Genomic DNA, 27745 nt, shown 5'->3' with positions numbered 1-27745 from the left:
CCCCAGGAATGTGCATCTTTAATAGGTACTCCTGGTGAAGCTGACACGGGCACATCTAGGCAGACCCGCTGCATGGTTTTGCCTCCACTGCAGAGACATGGCTGAGAAAGAAACTTTCACCACTTGCCATTTCTTTTACTTCCTGTCTGTTAAGCACATAAAGTCCAAAAGTGCATGCACTGGAGCTGAGGGAGCTGCAGAGACAGGGCGGAGGGGTGAAAGGAGAAGGCATGTGCTTATTATTATTATTAGAAATTAGAAGCAAACACTAGAGTTAATAATGTACTGCTGTTACCCAGCATACAGGTAGCCATTGTTTACATGCTTTCATTAGCTCAGCAGACTCACCCACCAGTGACCTAGGCGCTGACCTTGGTATTGGGGATGCACTGATTAATAAGACAAAGGACCTGACCTCAGGGAGCATCCAGCTTGGTAGTGGAGGCAGGCAGATCAGTGATGTGTTGAGAACAGTAAAACCCACTAAGAGTAAGAGCAGCATGTTCGGGCAGCTCTGGGAAGGGGAAGTCAAGTTGCTCCACAGAGGAGGATGCATTAGAACCAGACTTGTTCAGCTGGGGCTTACTTGGCCAGGAAGACGGACTAGTATAGGGCCAAGATCAGCACCAATTAGCAATGACCACAGTGTAGACTCCATTTGGGAGAAAGCAGCGAGAGACCTGTCTGAAGAGATGGAGAGCATTTTCCAAGGTCAGCCTTGACCTCCTCAGGGGTTTTCAGAAGCCAGCCCACAAATTCCATCCAGGCCAGGGCAGGGTTTTCTCGTGTCTGTCCAAGGTTTAGAATTTTTAAATTGGAATATTTTAAGGCAAAGAATGCTCCTGCTTGCTGCTGCTTTCACCATGCCTTACATTCAACCCTCTTCTTACATCAAGTCAGCGGCCCAGCCCCAGAAGGCACTTAGGGCTGCCACTCTTTTAGGAGAGGGGGTTCAACAGAAAGCAGAAATCAGAGTAGGAATGTGGTCCCCTGTGTGGTTTTATGAAAATCAGTCTGGTGATATGTGGTAGACAAAATATAATTGGAAGATGAAAGAATAGCCAGGAACTTCCTCAATGGCCTGGCCCAACTTTCCCCATATTTTCTTGACTCTGTACCTTCAATATACATAGAAATCACATACGTGTCTCATGTCCTAATACAGTATGGGTGCAAGTAATGATTCTGTACCCACCTCCAACGTGTGGGTTTTTTCCCCACACCAACAAGCAATTCTCCAACATCAGCTGGATGTCCTATAATCCAACTCAATTCTGAGACTATCTACACAGAGAAAGCATCAGATCCAACAGGTTAAGGGCTCAGTCCCACCAGACTGCTCCACCCTCAACTTCAGACGCCAATCACAAGTGCAGGTGGCCCGTCACCTGTGCTTCTGACCAACCAGCATGTAGATCAGAGGCTCTAGTGATCTTGGTTCTAACGACCTTGGGTTCGATTAGTTTGCTCACAAAACTCAGAAATATTTTACTTACTAGATTACCGGTTTATTATGAGGGATATAGCTCAGGAACAGCCGGATACAAGTGATGCACAAGGCAAGATACGGGGAAGGGCACAGAGCTCCCACGCCCTCTCCGTGCCCACCACTTTCCTGGTACCTCCATGTGTTCACCAAGGCAGAAACTTTCTGAACCCTGTCTTGTTGAGATTTTATGGAGGCTTCATTACTTAAACATAATTGATCGAGTCATTAGCCTATGGTGGTTGATTCAACCTCCAGCCCCCTCTGCCCTCCCTGGAAATAGCAGGTGGGACTGAAAGTTCCAATCCTCGAATCACCTGGTGGCCTCCTCTGGCAACCAGCCCCCACCCTTAGGTGACCCAGGGGCATTCCAAAAGTGACCACATTAACATAACAAAAGACATAGTTATTACTCTCATCACTGGGGAAAAATCACAAGAATTTTACCTCCAGGCCAGTAAGAAGGACAAAGACCAAATATGTATTTCATATTATAAATCACAATACCATAGTTAAGTCATAGAAAGAAAAATTTAAATGAATGAGCTAAGGATAAAATAACACTTCTTTTAAGGCTTTTGTTAATAATACAAAAAAACCTTTTCATGAAAGGAATTATTACGAATGCTGATGTTTTTAGTGAGTGCTATGTGGTTGATATGTTTTATTATGTTTGTGCTATCTTCATATTAACATTTTGCAGTTCAGTATTTAGAAGATCCGGTTTTAAGTGCAAATTACTTTGATGCTTGATTCTTATAGCTTTCAGAATTGAAAAAAGATACCACAGTAAGGTACAGACATCCAAATGAAAAAAGTGCTTCATTGGCTGTGCTTACTAAAATATTAATGTTTCAGTCTTCCTCACCAATTATACAAAGGCTTTTGTTTAAATCCAGCTGGCAAATTTCCATTTTTTCTTGATGTCCATCAGTTGTTCTTGTGTATTTTATATTTTTAACCAGAAGGTTTGAAAACCACCCTAACTCTTCATATGGAAGATGTTTAATTAAGCTGGGCATTAGGTAGGCCAAACATCAACACTACCAATTTCTTGCTGTTTGCCTCTGTTTGCATTATTAATGCTATCTTCTAGAAGTAGTTTCCTCTGGCGGGACTCATTTTTAAGCATGTATCTATTTCTTCAGGGTTTATTTAGTGAAAACAAATCATAAATTCATTTAACTTGGCCCACCTGCCCTGCAGAAGGTCAAGTTACACAGAAAGCAAAGGAGTGGGTGCCAAGTCCTCCAAGTTTAGAGCCCCTGCTCTATCCCAGGCCAGTGTTTCCAGGCTGATTGGTATGTGACTTTGGCATGTGACCTCGGATGGCCTGACTGACAGAGCAGTGAGTGGCCAGTACCCATCACATAGTAAATACTAGAAAATGCAAGGTCCTTCCCATTGTTTGAAGTTCTAGAAATTCTAATATTTTCTGCCCACACTTCAGAGGCTCATCTTGCACAGGGCCTGGTGCCTGCAGGTCTCTTTTAGGAGACCTCAGTCTCCAAGGTGAGGAGATACAGATGAGATAAACGAGACAGTATCTGGAGTGGGGATCAGTTGATGGGGGGGCAGGGAATAAGGAGATCCAGGATGTCTAGAATTTCCAGCGGGGTTGGCAGGATTGTGGGGTGTTCATTCTGACAGACAGCATTTCCTGGGATCACAGGTGCTTGGTGGCCTTGTTCCAGCATGGCCTCCCAGGCCAGAGGAAGATCCAAAGGCTGGCTCTGTCCCCTGCTTCACTTGAACTCTATTCCTCTGTTCTCCCCAGCCCCCACCCCAAACCACTGAATGAACATGTGAGGCAAGCAGCGGACCCAAAATCCTAAGACCTGGATTCCAGTCCATACTTAGTAGCTGGGTGACTCTGGGCACAGCTTTCTCATCCACAAAATGAAAATGAAGGAACGAACCCTGCTTGCTTCACAGGATTTTAATGCGGCTCAAGTAAGACAAGGCACAGGCACGTGTGAAGGCTCTGAAAACTACAAAGCACCATATAAACGGATGGCATCATTATGATTTAATAGCATCTTGTGTGCATGGTGATTGATGCACCAGGCAAGGCATACTCCCTCGCTCCGGCCTTTGTTTTTCTGGGACACATTCTAGGAGGGTGTGCAGCTATGTGGTGTAGGAGGCAGCCACCGGCATGAGTAACCCATGGGCAGTGTGTCTGCATAGCTGAACATCCTAAAATACCACTGACCTCAGGCATCCTGAGACTAGAGGTCACACTTGGAAGCTAGGTGGCTTGGATGGTACAGAGGCTGCTGGGGGTTCTGGAGCCAAGGAGCAAGGCCAAGACCACTGGAAGCAGGACTTGGCTTCCATGGAAACTCCCTACTCTGGGCATTTATTCCTTCAGTTGTTGTGAAAGAAATCTAAGAAGCTGGCACGAGATTCAAGCATTGTTTGAAACTGGGAAATAAAACCCCTTATCGCTTGCCCTGACCCCAGGTATAATCAGTCTATTAACATATTTACCGGATGCCCACACAGAAGGATAGTACAGACCCACAAAATGAAAGCACTACAATCTGATTGGGAAGATTGAATACGGGATAAATGGATAATAGATAGATAATAGATGACAAATTAATGATAGTGATGAGAAATATGATAAATTCATGATAGATATAGACAGATACTGGATGGAGGATTGGACAGAGAAGTATAAACATGAAACGATACTAACATCAGAATAAAAAGAACAATTTAGGGGCGCCTGGGTGGCGCAGTCGGTTAAGCGTCCGACTTCAGCCAGGTCACGATCTCGCGGTCCATGAGTTCGAGCCCCGTGTCAGGCTCTGGGCTGATGGCTCAGAGCCTGGAGCCTGTTTCTGATTCTGTGTCTCCCTCTCTCTCTGCCCCTCCCCAGTTCATGCTCTGTCTCTCTCTGTCCCAAAAAATAAATAAACGTTGGAAAAAAAAAAAAAGAACAATTTAGTGAGTACCTACAATGTGCCAGGTAGCTTCAGATATGCCCTTATAGCTGTCCTTGAATTCTTTTTTTTAAATTTTTTTAACATTTATTTATTTTTGAGAGACAGAGTGTGAGTGCAGGAGGGGCAGAGAGAGAGAGAGAGGGAGACACAGAATCCAAAGCAGGCTCCAGGCTCTGAGCTGTCAGCACAGAGCCCAACGTGGGGCTTAAACCCGCAAACCGTGAGATCATGACCTGAGCCGAAGTCAGACACTCAACTGACTGAGCCACCCAGGAGCCCCTGTCATTGCTGAATTCTTCAGCAACACTGCAAGAAACCATCATCTCTGTTTGTCAGAAAGGGAAACCGAGGTCCAAAGAGGCTTAAGTAACCTGCCAAAAGCCACCCAACTGGCCCGTGTTCTTTCATCTAAGTCTCACTGTTCCTGAGTCATAGGACACCCCACTCCCACCCCAGCCCCAGTTCTGAATTGTCTTTGTTACTTGTGAGCCTTTGTTTTATGTGAGAACATCTTGGAAACTCTGAGAAAAGCCACAAACCACTTTCCATTCAAGGAGAACCTGAAAACCAGCTCCTCAACCAGGCCTGTTTCAGCCGCCTTCAAGGTTCCCAGGTGAAAGCAAGGCCTCTCCGGAGAAACCAAAGAGCTTTCTCTTCGGGCGCACAGAAATGTTCACAAGGCAGGCCAGGCTCTGGGGCGCACTAAGGAAACTGACTTGGAGCCAGAGGCTTCTATGGGGCACCGCACGCCGATGCCCACCTGTTCAGTCCTACCTCCTTTTACTCCTAGCAGCTTCATTTGCTCCCTCTCCTACCTCTCTCCTGTCTCACCCCCTTCTCACCTCCAAGACCAGCTGGGGCAGGGCAGGAGCTTGGCCACCATGTCAGGAGGGCAGGAGGGCCTCAGGGCTTCCTGCCACAGCCTATGCTCTCTCCGTCAGACAGACTCCTGGCTCCTGGCTCTCTCAGGGTGCAAAGCCAAGCCTCCGGGAAATCACTTGTGCCTTCCTATGGGGCTGGAGCCAGGAGTGAGTTTCGGAGCCACTGGTTATGGTGACAGGGAGAATTCAGGAGTGCATGCACACTGTTGAAGAAGTTCTGTTAGGAGGTTCGATGGAGTATGGAGGACGGATGCTCCTAGAGGGACTTCACAGGGAGTTGAAGAATCCTCTGTGTGAGGGACAGAGATGGTGAAAGAGGAGACAGGGACAAATCTAGCCAGTCCCTCCCACCTCTTTCTGCGTTGGCTAGCTCAGCCTCTGTCCTCCATTCCCTTGGCCCCGATATCTCTTTTTGAAACTTTCCAGCCTGGAAAGCAGGATGCTCTCAGATCTGCAAGTGTCCTTTTACATAGACTAGGCTTTCTGATGGTTTCAAAGGTGCTCTTAAAATGCACAACAAGGAATCAGAATTTTAGAAATGATTAAGTTCTATCTTCAGAATGGGAGGCTGAGAACTAAGGAGGTAAAGTGGCTTGTCCAAGGTCATACGTGCTGCTAACTCCTGCTCCGTGATACCAGGATAGAGGTGTCCTCAAAATTTAGAACCTCCCTCTGAAAGGGACTCCTCTTCCAGGCGTGGTGGGTGAGGTCACCCACTGTATTTGACTTCCATGGGTCTTTGATCTTTGCTGGCTGTGGTCCAGGAGCTCAGCTGAGACACCAACTCAGAATCAAACTCCTGGCAGCCAATAGCCATAGCAGGAGCTGAGGGATTCCCACAGACACCCAGGACTGGGTCAGAGCTCCACCCAGGGGAGGAGCTGCGGGAAGCCCCGCCCACTTGCCTGCCTAGCCGGTCCTGCAGCTCTGTCTACCCCATGGAGAGAGCCACTCCATCAGAGAGTGGCCTGTGCCTGCATAGGAGTCAGGGCTGAGGATGAGGAGACTCTTGGGGACCCAGAAGATCATGTCCTGCCTGAATGCCCAGGCTGAAAGCCTGAAGGACCTGCCCTAACAGGGCCTCAGCAGCTGCCTGGTAAGAGAATTGCTGGCCCCTCTGGTACTTGGAGGGAGGAGAGGGAAGGAGATTCAGATACAAGCTGTGCTGGGAGTGAGGGGAGGGGCCCTCGCCTAGAATTTACTAAGCACCTATCCACTGCTGTCTGAAGAACTATTGATTACTCTCCCATTTCATAGTGGAGGAAACTAAACCTCAGGGAGAAGTAATATAGTCTCCGAGTCAGTGGCAGAGCCGAGATGACAGCTCCTCTTGCCTGACCTTCCTTTCTGTGCTGCAGACCAGGCCCCCACCACACAACTTCACCTGCTGTGATTTTCTTAGGGAGGGCCCAAGGCAATAATCTCTTTCCTCACCTCAACCTAATTTGGGCTCCACTCCTGCTTCCCAACAAATGATTCTGTCTGTGCTGAAGTGACAGAAGTCAGGGAGCTGTGCCTGCGTGAGAAGGAGGCTGGGCATGACGCTTTTGGGGCTCACTGTCTATGTGATGGGGATTCTGGGAATGGGAGCAGAAACCTGCATGTACTGCAATTACCTCTGCTTCTCAGAGCCAATCCAGAGAAAGCTGCCATCTGCCACATAGGTGACCCTGAAGTCCTGTGTGTGACCCCGTCCTTCTGGAGGTGATGCCAAAATGAGTGCCCTCAAGAGGATGCTGTAGCCAGCTCATACCGTGGCTGGCAGCATGGGGTATAGAAAGAGATTGAGCTTTGGTCCTCATGGTCATGGTGGGATCAATGAAGTCCCCACAGAGGCAGAAAGGAGAGGAGAATGAAAATTAATATTTATTGAGTGTTTTCTCCTCCTGTTTGTCGGATAGGAAAGCCCAGACTCTGAAAGGTTAAATGACTCAGGTGTATCAACCCAAAGCTCAAGCTCTCTTCTAGAAGTAGAGGAGAGATCCTGGCAGAAAGCTCCTCAGAGTAGGGGAAGAGTTCATAGGCTGCCCCTACTCAGGAGCCTCCAGGAACATCGTGAGTCCCATGTTCCCCGCAGGTGTGCAGGGTAGATGCAGCTGGACTCTCCAGGTCCCCTGTAGCTGTGGCGACAACCCTCAGGGCACTGCCCTCTGGTGGCTCAGTGGGTGACTCTGCTAAATGCCATTCCCATCATCTGTATCAGCACTGGTGGCTGGAGCCTTCATTCAGGCGGGTGGATACACAAATCGTCACTTGATGTTTGGCTCTATCGCCACATGAGAGGAAAACACACCAGTGCAGTTGCCATTTGGGACATACTGGAGATACAGCACTCTGCCCCAGAGATGGATTTGGTGAAAGAAGGACCAGAGTCAAGTGTAATCTAGTTCACTTTGGGAGTTGGGGTCGTCTTCCCAAATGCAGCACAAAGAACAGGGTTTTGGAAGAAGACCTAGATTCAAATCATGGCACTTAGCTCCTACGTGGACTTGGCCAAATCCCTTCATGAATCTGAGATCCAACTCCAGAAATTAACACCTACTAGGCCAGATGTTCATGAGAATTAAATGCGATTAAGCACCAAACACAGCACCTATAGCACCTGAGAGCATCTAGAGGGCTTTCTCTCCCTCTCTTTTCCTCCTTAATAAAATGAGACATGCTCAGCAACCTGACAAGATAAGCAGGGACAAATGGGATCACATTTCCAGGTCTGGTGTGGGCAAAGCTTTTTAGGACATGAGATTCCTTGGGGCAGATTCAGAGGCCCAAGGCCCAAACATTCTCACTTCCTAACATAGGGCTGGGCACGGGGAAAACACGATTCAATAGGGGTCTTAGAGCTGAAGCTAGATTGTTCCCCAACTTGCCTGATAAAGTTCAATTTCACATAGGAAGAGAAAGAATTTAGGAATATCCCAAAATGAGAAAGAAGCTAATTCAGACCAGACTAGGGAGAAGTTACAGATGGCCATGGGCTAGAAGGCAGAGACTGAGCATAAGTGGGTAGGAGAGTGTTGGTGGGCAAGCCTCCATATCTTTGCCCAGCATCTGGAGGGCTCCACCTTTCTTTGTTCACCTGGAAAAAATGCAAACACATTCTTCAAGAATCTAATGACCTTCTCTATGACTTCCATTCTGGCACTGTCCCACCCTCCACCAATGGAACTGATCACTCACTTCCTTTGCACACCATGAATCCTTTGCCTCAGCCCCTGTTACAGGACAGCCACAGGAACACTGTGTCACTTCACTGCTTACACTCCCTCTCTCTCACTAGATGGGAGCTCTGGTGGATACCTCATACATGTCTGATTCCCAGAAGGAGCTTGTAAAGCTTTTGGAAAATTGAATGAAGGAATGGAGGGAATGATGCTGGGGATGGGTGAATGGACAGAGACTGGGAAGATGAACTAAAGGAAGAAAGTTTGAATATGATCATTGGTGGACTGATAATGTTGATTTATCAAAAGATGAGTGAGAAGGAAAGGGCTGAGGTAGAGGAATATGAAGAAGTGCAGAGTTCTAGAACCTTACACACATGCAAAGATGCTCATTACTGATTTTGTAACAGTAAAACATGTGGAAATAACTTAGTACCATAAGCAGGACATGTGTTATATAAATGTTGGTATGCTGATCTTACGACATACTTTGAACAATTAGGAGGAATGAAGCAGATCTGTAGGAACTGACATGGAGAGGTCTCTGACATTGGAAAAGAGCATTGTGTCATGGTGTAGTGGTTAAAAGTGATTGGGTCAGCTTGCCTGGATTCAGTCTGCCCCTCACTTGCCATACAACCTTGGGACAGCTTCTTATTCTCTCTAAGCCTCAGCTGTTTCATTTGGGAAAATGAGGAGAATGGTAGTCATGACTTTAATGAGTCACAAGGATTTCCAAGATTCTTAGCAGAGTGCAAACATGCATTAAATATATAATAAATGTTTGCTATCATTATTAAGCAAAACAAGTAAGTAGCAAAAAAAATGCATGCTATAACACCAATTTTACTTTTTAATTGTTTTCTTCGTATTTATATACATGTATATATGCGTAGATAAAACAACTGTTGACAGTTGATTGTCTCTGAGGTACAAGACTAGAGGGAAGTGAGGAAGAGCCTTTATTTTTTAGAGAAATTTTGGGTTCATAATAAAATTGTGCCCCCCACCTCCCCACACACAACCTTCCCCACTATCACTTCCCCCACCAGAGTGGTACATTTGTTAAGTTGATGAACCTACAGGACACATCATTGGGACTTCTACTTTCAACTTTCTACATTTCTGTCTTCTTTTTCACTTCCACAATGAGCATGTATCCATTTTGTAGGTAAAATTATATTAGTTAATTAATTGTTGAATCATATCCTAAGCCCCAGAATGGTTAGCCTCTTGAAAGTAGCCTGGTTGACACAGGTTGCCACAGAGGAAGGGGACGAGCCACCCTGGGACTGCCTGCCTAGGTACAAGGCCGGAGCCGCACCCGAGAACCCCCACTCTGCTGTCACCATCATGACAGGTCACAGGCTCACCTGCCTGGCTGCTGGCTACTCTCTCAGAGGAACATCTGACAGTAGCTCCCAAGCCTGAGGAGGCCAGGCCCTGGGGCCATGCCTTCCCTGACGGTCCTCATGCTCACCTAACCAGCTGAACGGCTTTAGAGTGCCCAGGGAGCAGGTCTGGGAGGTTGGGAGAGCAGCCAATATCACTGGTGTGAGGCTGCCAGCCCTGGACTCAAAGTCTCCTCTGACATTCACTAGCACAGTGACCTTTCTTTGAGCCTCTGTTTGCTCATCCCAGTTCGGGATTAACCTACCCACCTCACAACGGCACTGGGACATGGAGTGAGAAGATCCGTGGGAAAGTATCTAATGTATTCCTTGCACATGGATGGTTCTTGGAAAGTCTACTTGTGTGTTTGTTTATTATTGGGAAGTTTTCATTTCCTGTCTACATGACCTGCTTAATAGACTTAGACCCTTGGATAAATGGCATGGTCGGGGTAAGTGCCTAGTTGGGGATGTCCTTCCTGGCAAAGTCAAGATAAGGAGAGGGTAAGGACAGTCCTGGGGTTTCCAAAATACACAGTCCAGGATGGACTGGCTGCATTTCTGGGGCTGGTGAACTACTCTCTAAACAAGGTGTCAGCCTTTATTTGGCTGGATTTGGGTTGGATTTAACATGATGATGTTAACCCTTTATTTAACCCTTTATTTGGGTTGGATTTAACATGATGATCCTCCAAAATGGAGTCATTCCTGGATGGCATGCAGGGAATGGGAGGGATAACCAAATGGTATAGAAAAAGGCTGCTCTCCACACATGTTGAAAAACTGCTGCGGCTGATGACCCACAGGACAGAGCTGGGCTTGGCAGAGGTGAGCCCTTTGGGTCACCTCTCCTGCCTGGCCCATCTGTTTTCCCAGGTGATTGCTACTTTGGCCCCTCTCTGCGTGAGCGCCTTGTCAACATGAAATACATTCTCCATTTGACCTTTGTGTGTCTGAGTCTCTTGACTCCAAGGTGAGTTTGCTGCCCTATAATGACTTTGGTCTGAATTGCTTTGAGTATGTGGTTGAAGTAGGAAGGGTGGCAAGTCATTAGTAAGAAACTAATGGCAAGACAAAGCCTAGTCTGTCCACCTCCTTGAAACACCCAGACAACACAACTCCCTGCCATTTATTCAAGCTTCCAAAATGGTCATACATGGATGAACCATTGTGGGTTTTTTTAAATGTTTATTTACTTTGAGAGAGAGAGAGAGAGAGACAGAGAGAGAGACAGAGAGAGAGCATGTGCTCATGAGAGATGGAGGAGGAAGAGAGAGAGAGAATCCAAAGCAGGTGCTGTGATGTTAGTGCAGAGCCCACTGTGGGGGCTTGATTCCACGAACTGTGAGATCATGACCTAAGCCAACATCAAGAGTTGGGCACTTAACTAACTAACCCACCCAGGCGCCCCCACTTGTGTTTTTTCTAAAGACACTTGGAGGGGTTCCCAAATTACCTCAGCATTCTGAGGTATGGCAAATGGGTAATAAAATGGAATGGGATAAGGACATATTAATTCAGCAGCTTAAAATTAGAGATTTCTCTCTGGGAAAGTCACCACTGGTACGTGGGCACAACACAGAGACATACATGCAAACACAAGCTCAAGTTTATGTGTGTGCATGCTTATTCACAGATAAGCAACACTCATCTTCTTTTCCAGGATGTGCATCCAGGGGAATCAGTTCAACATTGAGGTCAGCAGAAGTGACAAGCTCTCCCTGCCTGGCTTTGAGAATCTCACAGCAGGATATAATAAATTTCTCAGGCCCAATTTTGGTGGTAGGTCATCCTTTCGGTCCAGTACGACAATTCAAAAGAAGGAGAACAGAGACAATATGCAGAGGAGGGTTTCAGGAGATTTTAGTTGACTCCTTTTTCTGATCTACAACCTGTTAAGGATTAGCAATAATGGATGAGGACAGCAAGTGATTTTCACACTATTTTGAAGAACGTGCTTTGCTTCTCAACCTGCAGGATGAAGAAATCCTCTTCCCAGCTGAGGAGGTGACTAGAGCCTCTAACAACCTCCTACACACTGTCTTCCTTTTATCCCCACTTCCAGTGTCATTATTTAAGGACCATGCCACCTAGCCTTCCTGCCTCCAGCCTGGTCACTCAAGGCTAACCCCCAACGGTGCCACCTAGATGACCTGCCTGGGTCCTTTTCCTGCTCAAAATACCTGCCTATGTCCCAGCATCCTCAGCATAGAGTCCAGAGCCCTTTGCGTGGCACACCAGGGCCTTCCTAGACCAGCCTCTATCTCTGCCAGTCTCGTCTCCCCCAACTCCTCCCGCTACGCCCTGCCAGGAGTGTGCCCCAAACACTCCCTGACCTCCTTGGCTTCCCTGGTCTCCTGCCTTTGCTGAGACTGTTTATCTGCTGAGAACAGCCTCTTTCAAATTCCCTCCCTGGCAAAATGCCAATTTTTCTTCACGGCTCTAATCGAAGGCTTCCTCCTGTGAGAAGCCAGCCCTGATTCCTCTAGGCCCTATCCCCATTCTTCACACTTTACTTTGAACATACTTCCAAATCCTAGCCACTACCTGGCAATACCATCGTTGCCACTGGTTTTACATCTGTCTCAGCTTTAGGCTACAGTCTCTTGGGGGAGTCTTGCTCAGTAAAGTTACCTCACTAACCCTAGCAGCAGCTCAGTGCTTGGCATACAGCAAGTGGTCAATTAGTATTTATTGATGGCAGGAGGGAAAGAGGGAGGGATGAAACCAATAATATACCTCCTCACAGAGTCTCAGTCTCTCTGTGTCTCTAATGTCTCCTTATGCAGAGCATAAAGTGGTAGAAAGAGGTTTGGAGTTGAACAAACTTCCATTTGGCTCCTGGCTCTACTGCTTGCCCAGCACCTTAGCTTTCTAAGTCACCTCTCTATAAAGTGGGGATATATCTTCTGCCTCACAGAGAGGACTGATTGAAATGAAGTGTGTGAATAAGAACCATGGCACCTGCCATATCATCAGGATGCAGTCTATTCTAATCCCCTTTCCTTCCTGCTCCTCCCCTCACATGACACAATTCTCTGGTCAAATCTAGGATTAGTGGGTTAGTCCACTGGAGAGCCAACACAAAAGGGAATTATCCATGCAAGATATTCACTGGGGCAATATCTATGACAGAATGTGGGGTGGGAAGAGAGGGAAGCTGACCCCAGGGGAAGCAGAGAGGGAGGGAAGGAAGGTTGGGCAGAGGTGTCATAGACTACACTACGGTTCTATGTGTGTGTGGAAGGGCCCCAGAGAATCCTGGAGCCAAATTTGCCATCAGAGGAATCTCCTATCTCTGCCTCCCAGGAACAGTGTGCCTTCATATCCCCGCCACACTCAGTCACTGGTGGGGTGCAGCCTTCGGGAAGCATGGCCTCAGAGCAAGTGCACAAACAGATTTCAGAGCACAGACCATTTTCATGGCCACACAATTAAGATTTGAGCTCCTTACGTTAACAAACCTAGGAAGGCTTCAACCTCCCCTAGTCTTCCCAGGCCCAGCAGGACACTAATGACAAGCATGTGAGTCTGTACACCCTGGTTAGATCCAATTCCTCTGCCTCCCAAACCCCAAACAATAGGCCAGGATACTGCCCTTCTTGTTGCCTGTTCATAGGTTGACAAGAGGCAAGATTCTTGGGCAATGAACCTGGGGTGGACCCAAGGAGGGTGAGGCCCAGATCCACCTGGGGTGAGAAGGGGGTATGCGGTCCTTAGTCAAAAAGAAGGTGAGCCCCAACACCTTGGCAATCTGTCTCCTAAAGGAACTACATTTACGTGGTGGCCGGGAGTTCCGTGGAGCAGCCATGTTTTCTGTACTGCCTGTCCACCCAGGTTTTAGGTCCCTGGGGTCCTTAAGAGAAAAGACCTCCATAGGGTTTTTCAGGGAACAAGGTACACAGAGCACAGATTTACAAACAAGTCCTAAGAACACTGTCCAGGAACTGGCTTTGACCTCTTTCCTAGGAGGAAGCTGCCCTCTGGTGGCACAGCTTACTTTGATAACTCAAGGGGAAGAAAGCAAGTTCTGGTCCCTAAAGAAGCCAACTGAAGCAAGGCCCAGACTGGACTAATTAGATACAAAGTAAACAGAAAGCACAGTGGGATGGAACTTTTGTGTGTTTTCTGTTCTCCATGTTCCTCAGGGAGAGCAAATAACACTCAGCCACTGCCCACTGTGCTCCAGGCACTTAAAATTCATCTTGTAACTTTCCCAACCCAACCCATAATACCAGGCACTAGTAGCTCTATTTTATAGGTGAGAAATTGTAGCTTAGCAATTTGCTCAAGGTCACACAGCTATGAAGTGGTGGGCATAGGATTCAAACACTCTGGCTCCAAGCTCCTTTTCTCAATTTCTGCCTTGAGGGGCAGAAAGCCACCTAGCACCACACTCCTTCAGCACCTTCCACAGTCTGTCCTCAAAGATCTCCCACTTTTCCACCAAGTAGTAACACCAAGCATTTACTTTGTTACTTTTAATTGAATTGGTTCTAAAACTTCACTTCCAAATTCCCACTGATATTCTATGGCTTAGTTTCCTTCTGTGAATAAGTAGGTTGCTTTGTCTGATTCCTACCAATTAGATGGTTTTAAGCTTCCTTTGAATTTCACCTCCCCTCTTCCTGGTTAATGCAGTGTCACAGTCCCCTGACACACCCCTAGTTCTTTATTACAAGAGAATGTTGTTGCAGCTATTAACCTGGTGAGTAAAGTTGTTCTTTTTCCAGAATGAGCTAGGATTAAGGAGGAGAAGAGGGGTAGGCAAATGCCTCTTACTGAGCCTCTGTTATTATGTGACAGACACAATCCTGGGAGCTTTGTACAGATAACTATTCGTGAGCACCTCCTACACATCTGGCTGGGCAGGCACTTCACACGTATCCCTCTTGCCTGCAGAGAAGCTGCCACATGCCGAATCTCCTTTAGCCCTCTCCATGACCCTATGGTGTCATTAGCATTATCCCCACTTGTAGGTGAGAAGTCTGCAGTTCGGAAAGACTCGGTAACTCTTCCCAGTTGTAAGCCAACATCTTTCTCACTCCTGGGCTTTTCTTCTGCATCTCCAGTCTAGAGGAGGAATACACTGCCCTGGCCTGGCTTCTGAGAAAGGTGGCCCCAAGGCCTCTGTCTCCAGAGCTGAGGCGGGTGCTCTCAGAAGTTCAGCTTGAGGCCCAATATCTATATACCAGATCTCATGGGGAAGGTTCTGGAATTCTAAATAGTTTAGGCTTTTGGGAGAGTAAAGGAAGAGTAGCAAAGCATCAGGAGGTGAGCAGCTCAACCATGAGCAGTCTTGAATGCCATCTTGTGGTAAATTTACTTAGTTGAGGGGAAAAAAAATGAAGATCTCTGTGCAAAATCCCAAATCCCCTACTACGTTTCTAAATAATCTGTCCCTTGCAAAGCACCACAGGAAAAATCCTCCAAGTAAGAAATGGCAAATACAAATACATCCTTTAAAATCTGCACTAATGAACGTAGTGTGGTTTCTCTTACACATTAAGCTATTTACATATTTGTGCGTTTTTTATACAAACATTTTTCATACATTTTTTCCCATTCTACACAATGGTTCCTCCTGACAGGGGTGGGTAGAAATCCACCTTTTGTTTTATATACTTCTAGAGTGGTTAAAATTTTCCAATAGGTGAATGTTGCTTTCATAATTTTATAATTTTTAAAACATTGTGCTAATGTAGTGTGTTTGTGTCTCTGTGTAAGTCCTTCTGGTTTTTTCTTCATTCTTAGGAGAACCAGTTCAGATAGCACTGACTCTGGACATTGCAAGTATTTCTAGTATTTCAGAGAGTAACATGGTAAGTGTGGCCCCTTCATCTTCCACCTGAGGAGACCTTCTCCTCGTGTTTTATGGGGATACACCTTCTAGCTACTCAAAAAACAGAACAGAGACTCACAGCCCCCATGCTCTCGGAATGGCAGAGGCTGGAAACCTATCCCAAAACTCAAGAGAGTGGAAGATTCTTATAAAACAGATCTTCTGAAAAGGAAGGAAAGTGGATTCAAAGTCCAGGAGGGAAGAAATGAGGGAGGGGAGTGGGTGCATTTGGTAAGGGATGAAAACCGGGGAGAGAATCAAAGGGCAGTGGGGAAGCCTGAATATCACATGGACCCTCCCAGGGCGGAAGCTAAGCTAAGCTAATGAAAACCAACACTCGCATGACTTCTTTCCACCATCCTCTCACTTAAGAACACCCAGTACAGATAAGCTGACACAAAAAGCAGGTTGCCAAGGGGCCCACTGTGCAGTCCGGGTACAATCCTGGACAACCTAAGCACTTAGCTCACCAAAACCATCAACGGTTTGGAGGGGCTTTTGTGAAAGAAGGTAAGTAAGTTAAGGCGCTAAACATGCTCCTACAGGGCTCCCTTTTGGCAGTGAGAGTTACTCTCTAGAACAGATAAGGTGCTTTCTTCTCTTATTGCTAACAGGCTGCTCCCCCAAGAATAAGACTTTGTTCACCAGTGTCTATTATAGTACGTACTCTTGACCTAAATGGAGGTGGGGAAGGGAATAAGACTTGACCCCTTCCCTTCCGTTTTCAAAGTCTTTCTCCCCCCAATCCATTTCCACTACTTGGCTTCCCCCTCAGGACTATACAGCCACCATATACCTCAGACAGCGCTGGACGGACCAGCGGCTGGTATTTGAAGGCAACAAGAGCTTCACTCTGGATGCGCGCCTTGTGGAGTTCCTCTGGGTGCCGGACACTTACATTGTGGAGTCCAAGAAGTCCTTCCTCCATGAAGTCACTGTGGGCAACAGGCTCATCCGCCTCTTCTCCAATGGCACAGTCCTGTATGCTCTCAGGTGACTGGGTGGCTGCAACCGCAGGGCTGGAGTGGAGATGGCTGGAGAAAAGGCATAAATAAATCCTGGATAGTTCTGACCAGCTGTCAGATAAGCACCCCAACGTCCCACCCTTGTCATGCCCCTGCCTTCTTAGATTCTTGTCCCTACAATTGAAGGGCCCTTTCTCAGTTCAGTTTGGCTCAATACGCAGCTACTGAATGCCTGCTCTGGGCCAGGCCCCACTCTGGACACCGAGAATACAGAGCTGAATGAGACACTGTCCTGACACAGATGAATAACAAAAGGAAGTTCAGAATCCTAGGGAGTTGGGGAGTACGTTAGAGACAGAACTCTGAGCTGAGTCTTAAAGAGTAAAAGGAAGTTAGCAAGAGAAGACGGGGAATAGCAGGAGGAAATGTAAAAATTTTTCCTTTCATGGGACTTAGTGGAGCTAGAGTTGCTGCAGAATGCATCTCTACTCATCTGAGTCATTTTTGTACAGAGAATCAAAGCACAGTGCCCCAAGGCCTCTGTCATCTGCAACCACGGCCTCCCTTTGTCTCTTCTCCAAATCCCTGAGGCCAAAAGTTCCTTCCACCCAGTGGAAGTTTATCAAGAGGCTGGTTGGCTAGAATAGGGAAGGTGTTCCCTAGGTGCTGCAAGAGGCAACCCACAGGCAGAGGCTCAGGGCTGTTTGCACCAGGGATGTGCAAGGACCGGGCAAACCATATGCTCCCACAGTCCTTGGGTAGAAGGCTGAGAAGCTAATACTCTTAAATCCCAAGTAAGAGGCTGCTGTCAGGAAACAAAGACTGAGCTAACCAATCAACTGAATTTTTGGATTGCTCATCTGACATTCCTCAGCCACACTGAATTATGCAAAAACCAGCCCAAACCCCAACCCTTCTTTCAAGAAGCTAAACTAGACCTCTCCCATGACACCCAGCTCCAATCAACACTAACTCTTCCCATGTGTGTACGTGTGTGTGCATGGATGTGTCTGTCTGTATTTTGCACATAACATAATCTCTTTTGTACAAGGATTACAAATTATAGATGACATTTAACAGCCTCGCTCTAGAATTAGACATATTTGGGGGTGAGTCCCTGTTCTGTCCCTACTCTGTGACCTTAGGCAAGTTGCTAGACTCTCTGAACCTCAGTTTCCTCAGCAGCAAAAGCAGAATGATTTTTCCTACCTCATAAAGCTGTTGTATAAATTCAAAGGGATAATGCATGTGAAGCACTTTCCCTGGGGATTGGCTCAGGGTAAGCGCTCAGTAAATAGTAGCTGTTGTTACTCTGTCTCCCTTAAGGGAGCTTCCTCAAGGTGGGCACCATGAACACAACATTTCACTTTCCCCAAGAACCCAGCACAGTGCTTAATGACGGCACCTAATAAAAATGTATGACACTGAAGGAAAAGGGAGATAAAGGTGGGCCAGTTGAAATCTCCACTGTGAGGGCTTTATTGAGGTTTAATTGAATGTCCCTGAATGTTGGTCCCTAAGAGCCACAGTGCCTGGGACCCTCCAACATCCTCCACTTCCTCTGCAAATGCTGATCCCTTCCAGGAGGCAGGGTCCTGGAGAACTGCATAGCCAGCAGACCTGGGATCCAGCCCCAGCTCTGCCACTAAGAGCTGTGTGAGCCAAGGCAAGCCAGAATCTGTTGTCAAATGGTGACAGCAGTGTTGGGATCTCTGTTCTAGCTCCTCGTGCGTTTGTCATGAAGATTAAATTTTAAAACTGGATGCATCTCAAGCCAATGAGTGATTCTGTTCTGCAATATGTTGCACATTTGCCTCTTCATTGCCAACATTCTTGCTTCCTCCATCCTGGGCCCCAGCTTTTACCACATCTCAAAGATGTCACTTAGCACAGAAAAGCTCAGGAATGTTTTGCGTGTAGGCTCCAAGTCACACGTTCACTGTAAGGGCCAAGGTGAAAGTCTTCTTGGAGTTGCCCTTAACAGGGAATGTGTACTTTCCCCCACAACACTCCTTTTGAACCCATTTTTCCTTTCTTAGAATCACAACGACTGTTGCATGTAACATGGACCTGTCTAAATACCCCATGGACACACAGACATGCAAGTTGCAACTGGAAAGCTGTGAGTATATATCCTGCAGATGATTTTCCCGGGGTGACTTAGATCAGTGTATTCATGGAGAGAGACCTATACACAATGGCCTTTCTTTTCTCGGTGTTGATTCCAATTGATTCAGCCCTTCTGAATGTTTAGGCAGAGAGATTGAGAGACCTCTCAGCAACAAACCTTCCAATATGACATCTTTTGGGGAAGGCCGCTGTGCACCAACACTAAATATTTCCACCTAAGAGTAGACAGGACAGTGAAGGAAATGGGGGTCAATTGGATGAGGAGTGGGACTCAGAATCTGAGAAGGCACCAGAAGCCAGAAAGAACACAGCAGGGGTTAAAAATGGTAACGTGCAAAGCAATCATTGGCATTCATTGCATCTGCTTCTAACTTTGAAGAGAAGTTGTTTGGAGCGTGTGTGTGTGTGTGTGTATGTGTGTGTGTGTGTGTGTGTGTGTACTTTAATACAGTGATGCCAGTAATGGGAATTCAAACTGCAGTCTGGGGATTTATGATGAAGAATGAGCATTTATTCTAAGTTGATGTGTGTCAAATGGCATTGTTGAGTAATATCCATTGTTCTGAAATGCCCACCAAACTTGGGAAAGTGTACCTGTGACCGGTGTCCTAGGAAAACAATGGTGCAGAGAGGAGTTATCAAGGCATCAAGGGATGGCTTGTGTCAGGAGGAAAAACCATAGTCAAGCACTGGACATCAGTAGGCACGTCTTACATGAAGACGCACGTGGTCAACATCCAAGAAGCACAACCATTATGAGGCAGTAGTCATTTTTCAGAAGTAGACATTTAATTAAAGACTCAGACAGGCAGATTAATTACCTTATTGATTAAATACATGAAAAACCTACTTAAAGCAATACAGCTATTTGGGGGCAGAATAAAACTTGAGGATATCAAAAAGAGAACTCATTTTCAACCCCACATGGAAAAAGTAATTGCCCTCCATGTATGGCTGTGCTCATCTCAAATCCCAGGAGTGAGATTCTCCTGGAAACTCCAGCACTCTGCTTGCACAAATACCATCCCCAGTGAACAGGGGAAGCATTCACTGAGTGTTTCTTAGCAGTTATTTGGGTACAGAAACCTCACTGAGGGTGTTTTTTCCTGAACACCATCCCTAGAAAAGAATTGCTACCATCCCACCAGAGCAATGATAATGCCATGATTGTGAGCATTTTAATACTTGTAAAAGTACGGTGTCTAGGTAGAAGCTTGTATGACTCACATTTTTTAGCTATTTTTGTATTTCTCTGGGCTTCTAGGCATATTTGCACAGCTAACATCAGTACATTTGGGGGTGGTTCTGAGAGAAAACCCACAGACAATTTTTACCTGGAAATCCTCTAAGAACCCATGACCACTTCTCTGCCCTATGGAGGGAAGATAACCACTGTTAAACAGTGGATACTACAAGCTAAGACTTAACAAAATGTTAGTCCCAACACCGGCATCCCTCTTCCCAGTAGCCTGGGAAAATGAAGGCAATACACTTCCATGGTTAAGATCGCAGGTACCAAAATCACTGGGTTTTTCCTGTCACTAGCTGTGACTCTGGGTGAGTAGAACTAACCTCTCCTGACCCCAGTTTCCTCACTTGTGAAGAAGGAAAAATAATACTGTCTGACTTAGAGAGTTATTTTTTAACAGCTTTATTGAGGTAAAATGTACATACCACAAAATTCAGCCCTTTTAAGTGTGAAGTTCAAAGATTTTGGGCAAATCTGCCCAGTTATGCAACCACTGCCACATTTCATTGTTAGAACATTTCCATCAACCAAAAAGATCCTTTGTGCACATTTGCAGTCTCTCCCATTGCCGCCACCCCACCCCCACGCCCAGTTAACCACTAATCTACTTTCTGTCTCTATGGATTTGCTTTTTCTGGATATTTCATATAAATGGAATCAATGCACCATGTGGTCTTTTGCATCTGGCTTCCTTCACTTAGCGTGTTTTTGAGGCTCATACATGTTGGAGCATGGATCAGTACGTCGTTCCTTTCTATTGCTTTATTTCTCGTTATTCCATATGAAAGAGTACAAGTAATACAAGTCCTTTTGGCTTGGTTCCACCCTGCAGTTATTAAGAATAATGTCACTGTGAACATTTGTGTACAAGCTTTTTGTGGACATGATTTGATTTCTCTTGGGCAGATGCTTAGGAGTGGAATGCTGGATCAAACAGTAAATTTATGTTCAACCTTTCAAGAAGCTGCCAAACTGTTTTCCAAAATGGTTGCACCATTTTACGGTCCCACCAGGGATGTTCCAGTTTCTCCGCATTCTCATCATTGGTTATTGTCTGTCTTTTTCATGACAGCCATTCTTACGGGTGTGAAGTGGTATCTTCCTGTGATTTTGATTTGCTTTCCCCTAATGGTTAATGATGTCAAACATCTTTTCATGTGCTTATTAACCACTCATCTGTCTTCTCAAAGAGCTATTCTGAGGATTAAATGAGATGATAATATTGTAAAGCACTTAGAAATGCCATTGCTTACTAAATGATAGATATTATCATCACCATCATTGTCCATGGGTTTTGGGTTTAGACTTTCCTGAGGTACAATCCTGGCTTTGTTATTAACTTGCCCTGCTATACTGAGAAAGTTGAGCAATCTCTCTGAATCTGAGAATTTTCATGTATAAAATGGGCAAGACATTACAATTCCTTGATTCTAAGGTACAGCATTTATTGAATAACATTTTAGGAAAAAATGTAAGCTCTACTTTATATATATGTATGTATGTATCAACTCTAAGATCCATCCCAATTTCAAAAAAATGTAAAAAAATTTTTTTACTGAAGAAATATATAAATGTCTACCTTGCAAGTCTGTGAGCATATTAGAGATATAAGGTGTAAAAGACTCACCATAAATGTTGCATAAAAGGTAGCTATTATTACTATTATGGACTATATTAGTAAAACTGCTTTGAGATTTACCAAATGCCTATGTTAACAGACATCAATAAAGTGGCTAGTGGTTGGTTTCTTGTCTTCTGTTTTTGCATTTTAGCCAATATGGAAATAAGAACAGACCGATTGTGAAGTCTCTGAGAACATATTCAGAGCTGCTAGATTGTCCTGAAGGGCACCATGTAACATAGAGCTGTGTGTGTGCACAGACAGGAGCTCAATAAATATCATTTCAATAATGAGGATGGCCACTTCCAGAGGCCTATCATCCACCAAGTCTAAATAATGCTTAGCATAGAACCGGTTTTCAATTGATGGCAAATAGCCTAGCAACTCATTCTATTCTAAGCAGATGCAGCAACCGCATGTGAGAAATCATGCCAAGTTTTGCATGGGATCATCCTTGGACTTAGCACCATCGAGGTAGATCTCCTGTTGCCCCCATATTGTAGCATTTTCCAGACGAGTTCAATCTGCTGCCTCCCTGCATTGACTTGCACTGTTTGACTTACCAGGGGGTTACGACGGGAACGATGTGGAGTTCAGCTGGCTGAGAGGGAACGACTCGGTGCGTGGGCTGGAAAACCTGCGTCTTGCTCAGTACACCATACAACGGTATTTCACCTTAGTCACCAGATCACAGCAGGAAACAGGTAACTTGGGAGACACTTTGTACAAAAGCAAAATAACTGCATTGCATTTTGAGTCAAAAATACGATTTCTTCTCTAGTTTATCTCTTTTTTTTTTTAAACGTTTATTTATTATTTTTGAGACAAAGAGAGACAGAGCATGAACAGGGGAGGGGCAGAGAGAGAGGGAGACACAGAATCGGAAGCAGACTCCAGGCTCTGAGCCATCAGCCCAGAGCCCAACGCGGGGCTTGAACTCACGGACCGTGTGATCGTGACCTGAGCTGAAGTCGGACGCTAAACCGACTGAGCCACCCAGGCGCCCCTAGTTTATCTCTTTGTGGCCAGGAACACCTCCGCAGTGTGGTAGGGCCATAGGGTTTGGGCCGGGCACTAATACCTGCTTCATGCCCAGTACTGACATGGCCCCCAAAGGGCTCCCAGTCTAGTGAGGTAGATGTCAAAGAAGCCAGCAGGTATAATGCTACAGGAATACTATGATGGAGAAAGCCACAAGAAAAGGATCACGGGTGGGAGTACCAGTACCCCTATAAATCCCATTCTATACAACAGCAATTTCTTTCATTGAAACTGTAATGACAGTTCATGCTTAATTAGGTTTTGGTGTATAACAGAGAGCTTAATGTGAATATAGCTAAGTTAAACATCCCGAAGGGAAACTACTCTGCTATGTGAGCAGACATTATTTCCTATCTCTTATTTACCCTATCAGGAAATTATACACGACTGGTCTTGCAATTTGAGCTTCGGAGGAATGTCCTGTATTTTATTTTGGAAACCTATGTTCCTTCCACTTTCCTGGTGGTGTTATCCTGGGTTTCATTTTGGATTTCCCTTGATTCAGTTCCTGCAAGAACCTGTATCGGTAAGCAGCTCCAACAGGAGATTTCTAAGAACTGGCCTAACAGGTCCTTTTTGGTTTCTTTTCACCTTCTACCAGGTTTTTTTTTTTTTCACTGATATTCACAGGGCAGTTCCAGGAGTTGGTTTCTTGAAAGATTCTTTCACAGAGAGAAAGAGAGAGACAGAGAGACAGAGACAGAAACAGAGACAGAGACAGAGAGTGAGGTACTACATTTTTAAACATGTTTTACAGTGATAAGGGAGAATTGTGATTGGATGTCTATTGCCAGTTATCTTACATACTGAACACCCCCCCCCCGCAATGGGAAGACAGAAGATGCAACACTTAGAAAACAATATCACTCATATCCATTCAAAATGGACAAATCAACCCTGCTCTAGAAGACTGCAGATTTTTCAAAATGAGCTGTTCCATTTCTGAGTCCTGTCCCCCTTGCCAAGTTCTGAATGGTGATGGTCTGCCAGGTAAAGGTGAAAGGTTCACTGGCCACTGATGTGGGAACATTGCCTACCTGTTTTCCCAGGAGTGACCACCGTACTGTCAATGACAACACTGATGATCGGGTCCCGCACTTCTCTTCCTAACACCAACTGTTTCATAAAGGCCATCGATGTGTACCTGGGAATCTGCTTTAGCTTCGTGTTTGGGGCCCTATTGGAATACGCAGTTGCCCACTACAGCTCTTTACAGCAGATGGCAGCCAAAGACAGGGTAAGAATTTTGAGGGCCCTGTATATATGATTCATCACTTGCCATGTGCTGGTCTGTAGAGAGGACCCCGACTGGTTCCTATCCCCAGTGATTCTCATCCCTGTTCAGGTGGAGGCATCTGGAAGTCATGACACCTTTTGAAAAAGACTGCTCTTTTTGTCAAGTACAATGGGATATTAACATGTTTAATTTTCTAGCAGCAAATCACTGTTATCTGTATGCAACATGAAATCACAAGCATCCATGAAAAACCCAATATCAAACCAAATGTGATCAGCTGCTTACAAGTTTCATATTAATATGCAATTACTATTTAATTATTTTGTTACATTTTTGTTTTCTTAAATTATACAAGTAATGGTTTACTGAAAATGTATGAAAAAAATTAAATTGTGGCAAATTTCTCGATTAGCCTATATTTCTGCTAACAGGGAAAGACTGCCATTATCTGAATTAGCAGTGAAACACTGTGGTCCAGCTCTCAGAATAATAACAATCATTATTATCAATTGAACATTTACATGTGCCAGACGGTCATAAGCCCTTTGCAAATATTAGATCATTTAAAATACTCCTAACAACCCAGGAAGGGTATCAGAGAGAAATCCGAACAGCCCAAAGACCCAGTTGCCTGCTCCCTTATGTTTGACTCGTGAGCAACGTTTCACACAGTCGTATTACCCAAGTACCAAAGGCAAATGATGCTATGTGCCAGCCAAAGAAGAATATGGATTTCACTCATTTTGCTCTCTATAGGCTTCCTTAAGGGAACAATGGTTAATAACAACAACAACAACAACAACAACAACAAAAATCTGAATTTGGTAGATTGGCAAAAAGGGATATGGAGAATTACTAAGATCCTTCATGGAAGACACCAGAAAGCCCTTATTTGGCTGTGTGTATGAGAATAGCTTCACTACAAAGTAGTGGCTATGTGCTGAACATCTCATTTAGTCCACCCAACAGCCTATCAGATGGCCACCACTGTTATTCCAAATTTACTGTTGAGGAATCTGCTGCTCAGAGAAGTGAGATCTAAGACCTCACAGCTAGTCAGTAGCCTGGCCAAGGATCCAAACTCCACTCTCTCTGACTTCACTACACTCCCCACATGCTATGCCGTTCCAGGCATGTTGGAGAATGACAATTCCCTGGAATTGTAGGCAGCATCACTATTTCTGTTTGTGTGGCAGAGACTTTTAGACACTGCTGATTTCTGTCATCTCTCATAATTAATCCCTCCTCACTGAGACAGAATGGGACTCATCAAACACCTACTAAATGCTTTACATAATTTATACCATCTTCCCATCCGTCTCATGAGGTAAATATTAATATTAATATCATCACCATTTTGTAGGCAAGGAAACTGAGTTTTAAAGGGATTAAGGTGACTGAAATTTCATAGTAGCAAGAGGCAGAATGGAATTTGAACCCAGATCAGCTAACTTCAAAGGCTGAGCATTCAGCACACAGCTCTGCATATCAATAGAAGGCAATGGTTATTCTTCCCCTTATACAAGCTGAGGACCTAGGGAGAGGTGCCTATAAGCAGGATAACAGGACTGCCAAGTCCGGCTCACTAGCCAATTACTGAGGCACTCAATGCCACTTTCTATTAAACCGAATTATTCAATACTTAGGCTTCTAATTATATAAATACCTGCTTATTTATTTTGCTAAGTCGAATCTTTCAAGCTGACCGCGTTGTCTATGATCTAGGGGACGGCGAAGGAAGTGGAAGAAGTCAATATTACTAACATTATCAACAGCTCCATCTCCAGCTTTAAACGGAAGATCAGCTTTGCCAGCATTGAAATTTCCGGTGATAATGTTGACTATAGTGACCTGACCATGAAAACCAGTGACAAGTTCAAGTTTGTCTTCCGAGATAAGATGGGCAGGATTGTTGATTATTTCACAATTCAAAACCCCAGTAATGTTGATCGCTATTCCAAATTACTATTTCCTTTGATTTTTATGCTAGCCAATGTATTTTACTGGGCATACTACATGTATTTTTGAGAGTATGCTGAATTGTTTGCATGCCATGGTTCTTCAAAAGAACAAAGTAATGATGCAAGCAGTTTTCGAAGCCAAGTGTGCATGCTAAACAAGTGAGTAGATAGCATCTGAGCATTTCTCCTCAAAGAATATTCCCCTACCCGTTATTTAAGCTGTGTAGAAGTCCTAGCATTACAGAGTCTTATAATAGAAATAACAAGTCATTCCTTTTTTATCTTTACCAAAGACATCCCCATGGAGCCTAAGATTACAAACCTACTCAGGGTTGACTATTTGCTCAGTGACTCCCTGGTCTGCATTTACCTCATATAAAAAAATGAGAAGGAAACTATTATATGTATTGAGTAACCCTCAAGTGCCAGGGGTTGTTTCTAAATTAATCATACGTGCTATTTACTAAATCTCTGCAGTGCTTATAAAATGTATTGTTACCTATTTAGGTAGTAACACTTTCTAGTTTTTGTTTTTGATTAAAATGAAATGTGGGCCTAAGTCAATTCACTGAAAGTCACTGCACTAACTCAATACCAAGATGAGTCTTTAATACAGTATTTCATACTACAGCAGAACGGTTCCCAAACTCCAATAAGTTCTATGACTAAAAAATCACATGTAAATTAAGAAAACATTAATAGATCAACAATCTCAAATGCAAATTTGTTTCTAAGATATAATGGATTCCCCGGAATCCAAACTGAAAGGGCTCTGGGGCTTTACTCTCCCATCTGATATGTCTTATCATTTTACTATTATACATACACCAGTCCTCAACAATGCTGAAGCCCTTTCCCCACATCAGGGATAGAAATGGAAGATTGTTTAAAAAACTTATTCTAAGGAGTCTTACTAAGAGCTGCAGCCAACAATACATGCAGAATTGAGTCCATTTCTATCTGCTACTCTGACACTGAGCACCACGTTCCAAGCAGCAGATCTCCTGCATCCTTCCAAGAGGAGCTCTTAACCCTATACTCTAATGACTAGGAGGGATGCTTATCAGATAATGAGCTGCATTACCAAGAAACAAGTGGCTTACAACAAGCTTGGTCTTGCTCAGAACCCCAATCCTTCTAGCTGGACTACTCTGAGTAGCTTTTCCTGCATGAGTAGGAGAATGTTGGCCTAGAGTCCTGAACTTTCTGAGTAACAATGGGACTTGTTCCAGAATATACGTGCAGGCTGCAGATGAGCTATCTTTTCCCAGTCCAGCCACTCTCACTCTGACACAAGAAGCACATTATGTGCATCCTTGCTCCTTGGTCAAGCTCAGCCAACAGCATTAAAAGTGGAGACTTGTCAGCGTGCCATGAGGGAGGCGCCAAGATGGTGGAACAGCATGGAAAGTTTTTTTTGCATTGCTCACCCCTGAGATGTCAGTTCAGCCTCGACCTGCATAAAAAGAATCCTGCCATCTTTAATTCTCTAACTTCTTTTGTTGTGCCTTTACCTTTTCTTTCAGAAAGAAACCATGGCTTCTCTCTTCTATAACCTCCTGTGCCATAGGCTCTCATTCTTTTTCTCTTTTTGATAATTCTTACAATTCAGTGTCTAGTGAGCTTTTAACATAATGTTCTAATGCAAAGGAATTAAACAAGGTGGAACGTGGTTGCATGGTCCAATCATATTTGTGATTTAAAAAAAAAAGTTTAAAAGGAAATATCTGCTCTGAAACCCTATTCAGGCATTATATATATTTTTAAAAAGCTGTAAAGTGTGCAACTGTGAAATAAACATACCATATTAGCTACCCACCAAA

General features: G+C 44.8%; 1 protein-coding gene and 1 long non-coding RNA gene across 8 annotated transcripts; one reads left to right on the top strand and one right to left on the bottom strand.

Annotated features, from left to right (window-relative positions):
* Positions 1 to 16723, bottom strand: LOC122492561. The gene is made up of 2 exons (XR_006299720.1): positions 16617 to 16723; positions 1 to 194 (listed from the first exon to the last, which is right to left on the bottom strand). It is a non-coding gene; the product is annotated as an uncharacterized LOC122492561 (long non-coding RNA).
* LOC122492485 (gamma-aminobutyric acid type A receptor subunit pi) lies at positions 6238 to 27745 on the top strand. Of its 7 annotated transcripts, none has more exons than XM_043596089.1 (10): positions 6240 to 6417; positions 10753 to 10849; positions 11540 to 11658; positions 15631 to 15698; positions 16494 to 16711; positions 18723 to 18805; positions 22250 to 22387; positions 23098 to 23250; positions 23774 to 23961; positions 25687 to 27745. In XM_043596089.1, the coding sequence occupies exons 2-10, from the start codon at positions 10797 to 10799 to the stop codon at positions 25987 to 25989; spliced, it is 1323 nt and encodes a 440-aa protein (XP_043452024.1). In that variant the 5' UTR covers positions 6240 to 6417; positions 10753 to 10796; the 3' UTR covers positions 25990 to 27745. The 7 variants fall into 7 exon arrangements, with proteins under 7 accessions (XP_043452025.1, XP_043452024.1, XP_043452023.1 ...); XM_043596088.1 differs by having other exon boundaries at positions 16464 to 16711; XM_043596090.1 differs by lacking the exon at positions 10753 to 10849 and having other exon boundaries at positions 6238 to 6417; positions 16464 to 16711.

This window comes from Prionailurus bengalensis, chromosome A1 (assembly GCF_016509475.1).
Source record: "Prionailurus bengalensis isolate Pbe53 chromosome A1, Fcat_Pben_1.1_paternal_pri, whole genome shotgun sequence".
Lineage (NCBI taxonomy): Eukaryota > Metazoa > Chordata > Mammalia > Carnivora > Felidae > Prionailurus > Prionailurus bengalensis.
The sequence above is the reverse complement of the archived record's forward strand: the minus strand, read 5'-3'. Positions and strand labels throughout refer to the sequence as shown.

Bases quoted from the DNA above. Each gene is read 5' to 3' on its own strand.
- LOC122492485 (XM_043596088.1), top strand. From the start codon at position 10,797: ATGAAATACATTCTCCATTTGACCTTTGTGTGTCTGAGTCTCTTGACT. The intron at 16,712-18,722 runs GTGACTGGGTGG...TTCCTTTCTTAG, and splicing joins ACAGTCCTGTATGCTCTCAG to AATCACAACGACTGTTGCAT. The intron at 23,251-23,773 runs GTAAGCAGCTCC...CTGTTTTCCCAG, and splicing joins TCCTGCAAGAACCTGTATCG to GAGTGACCACCGTACTGTCA.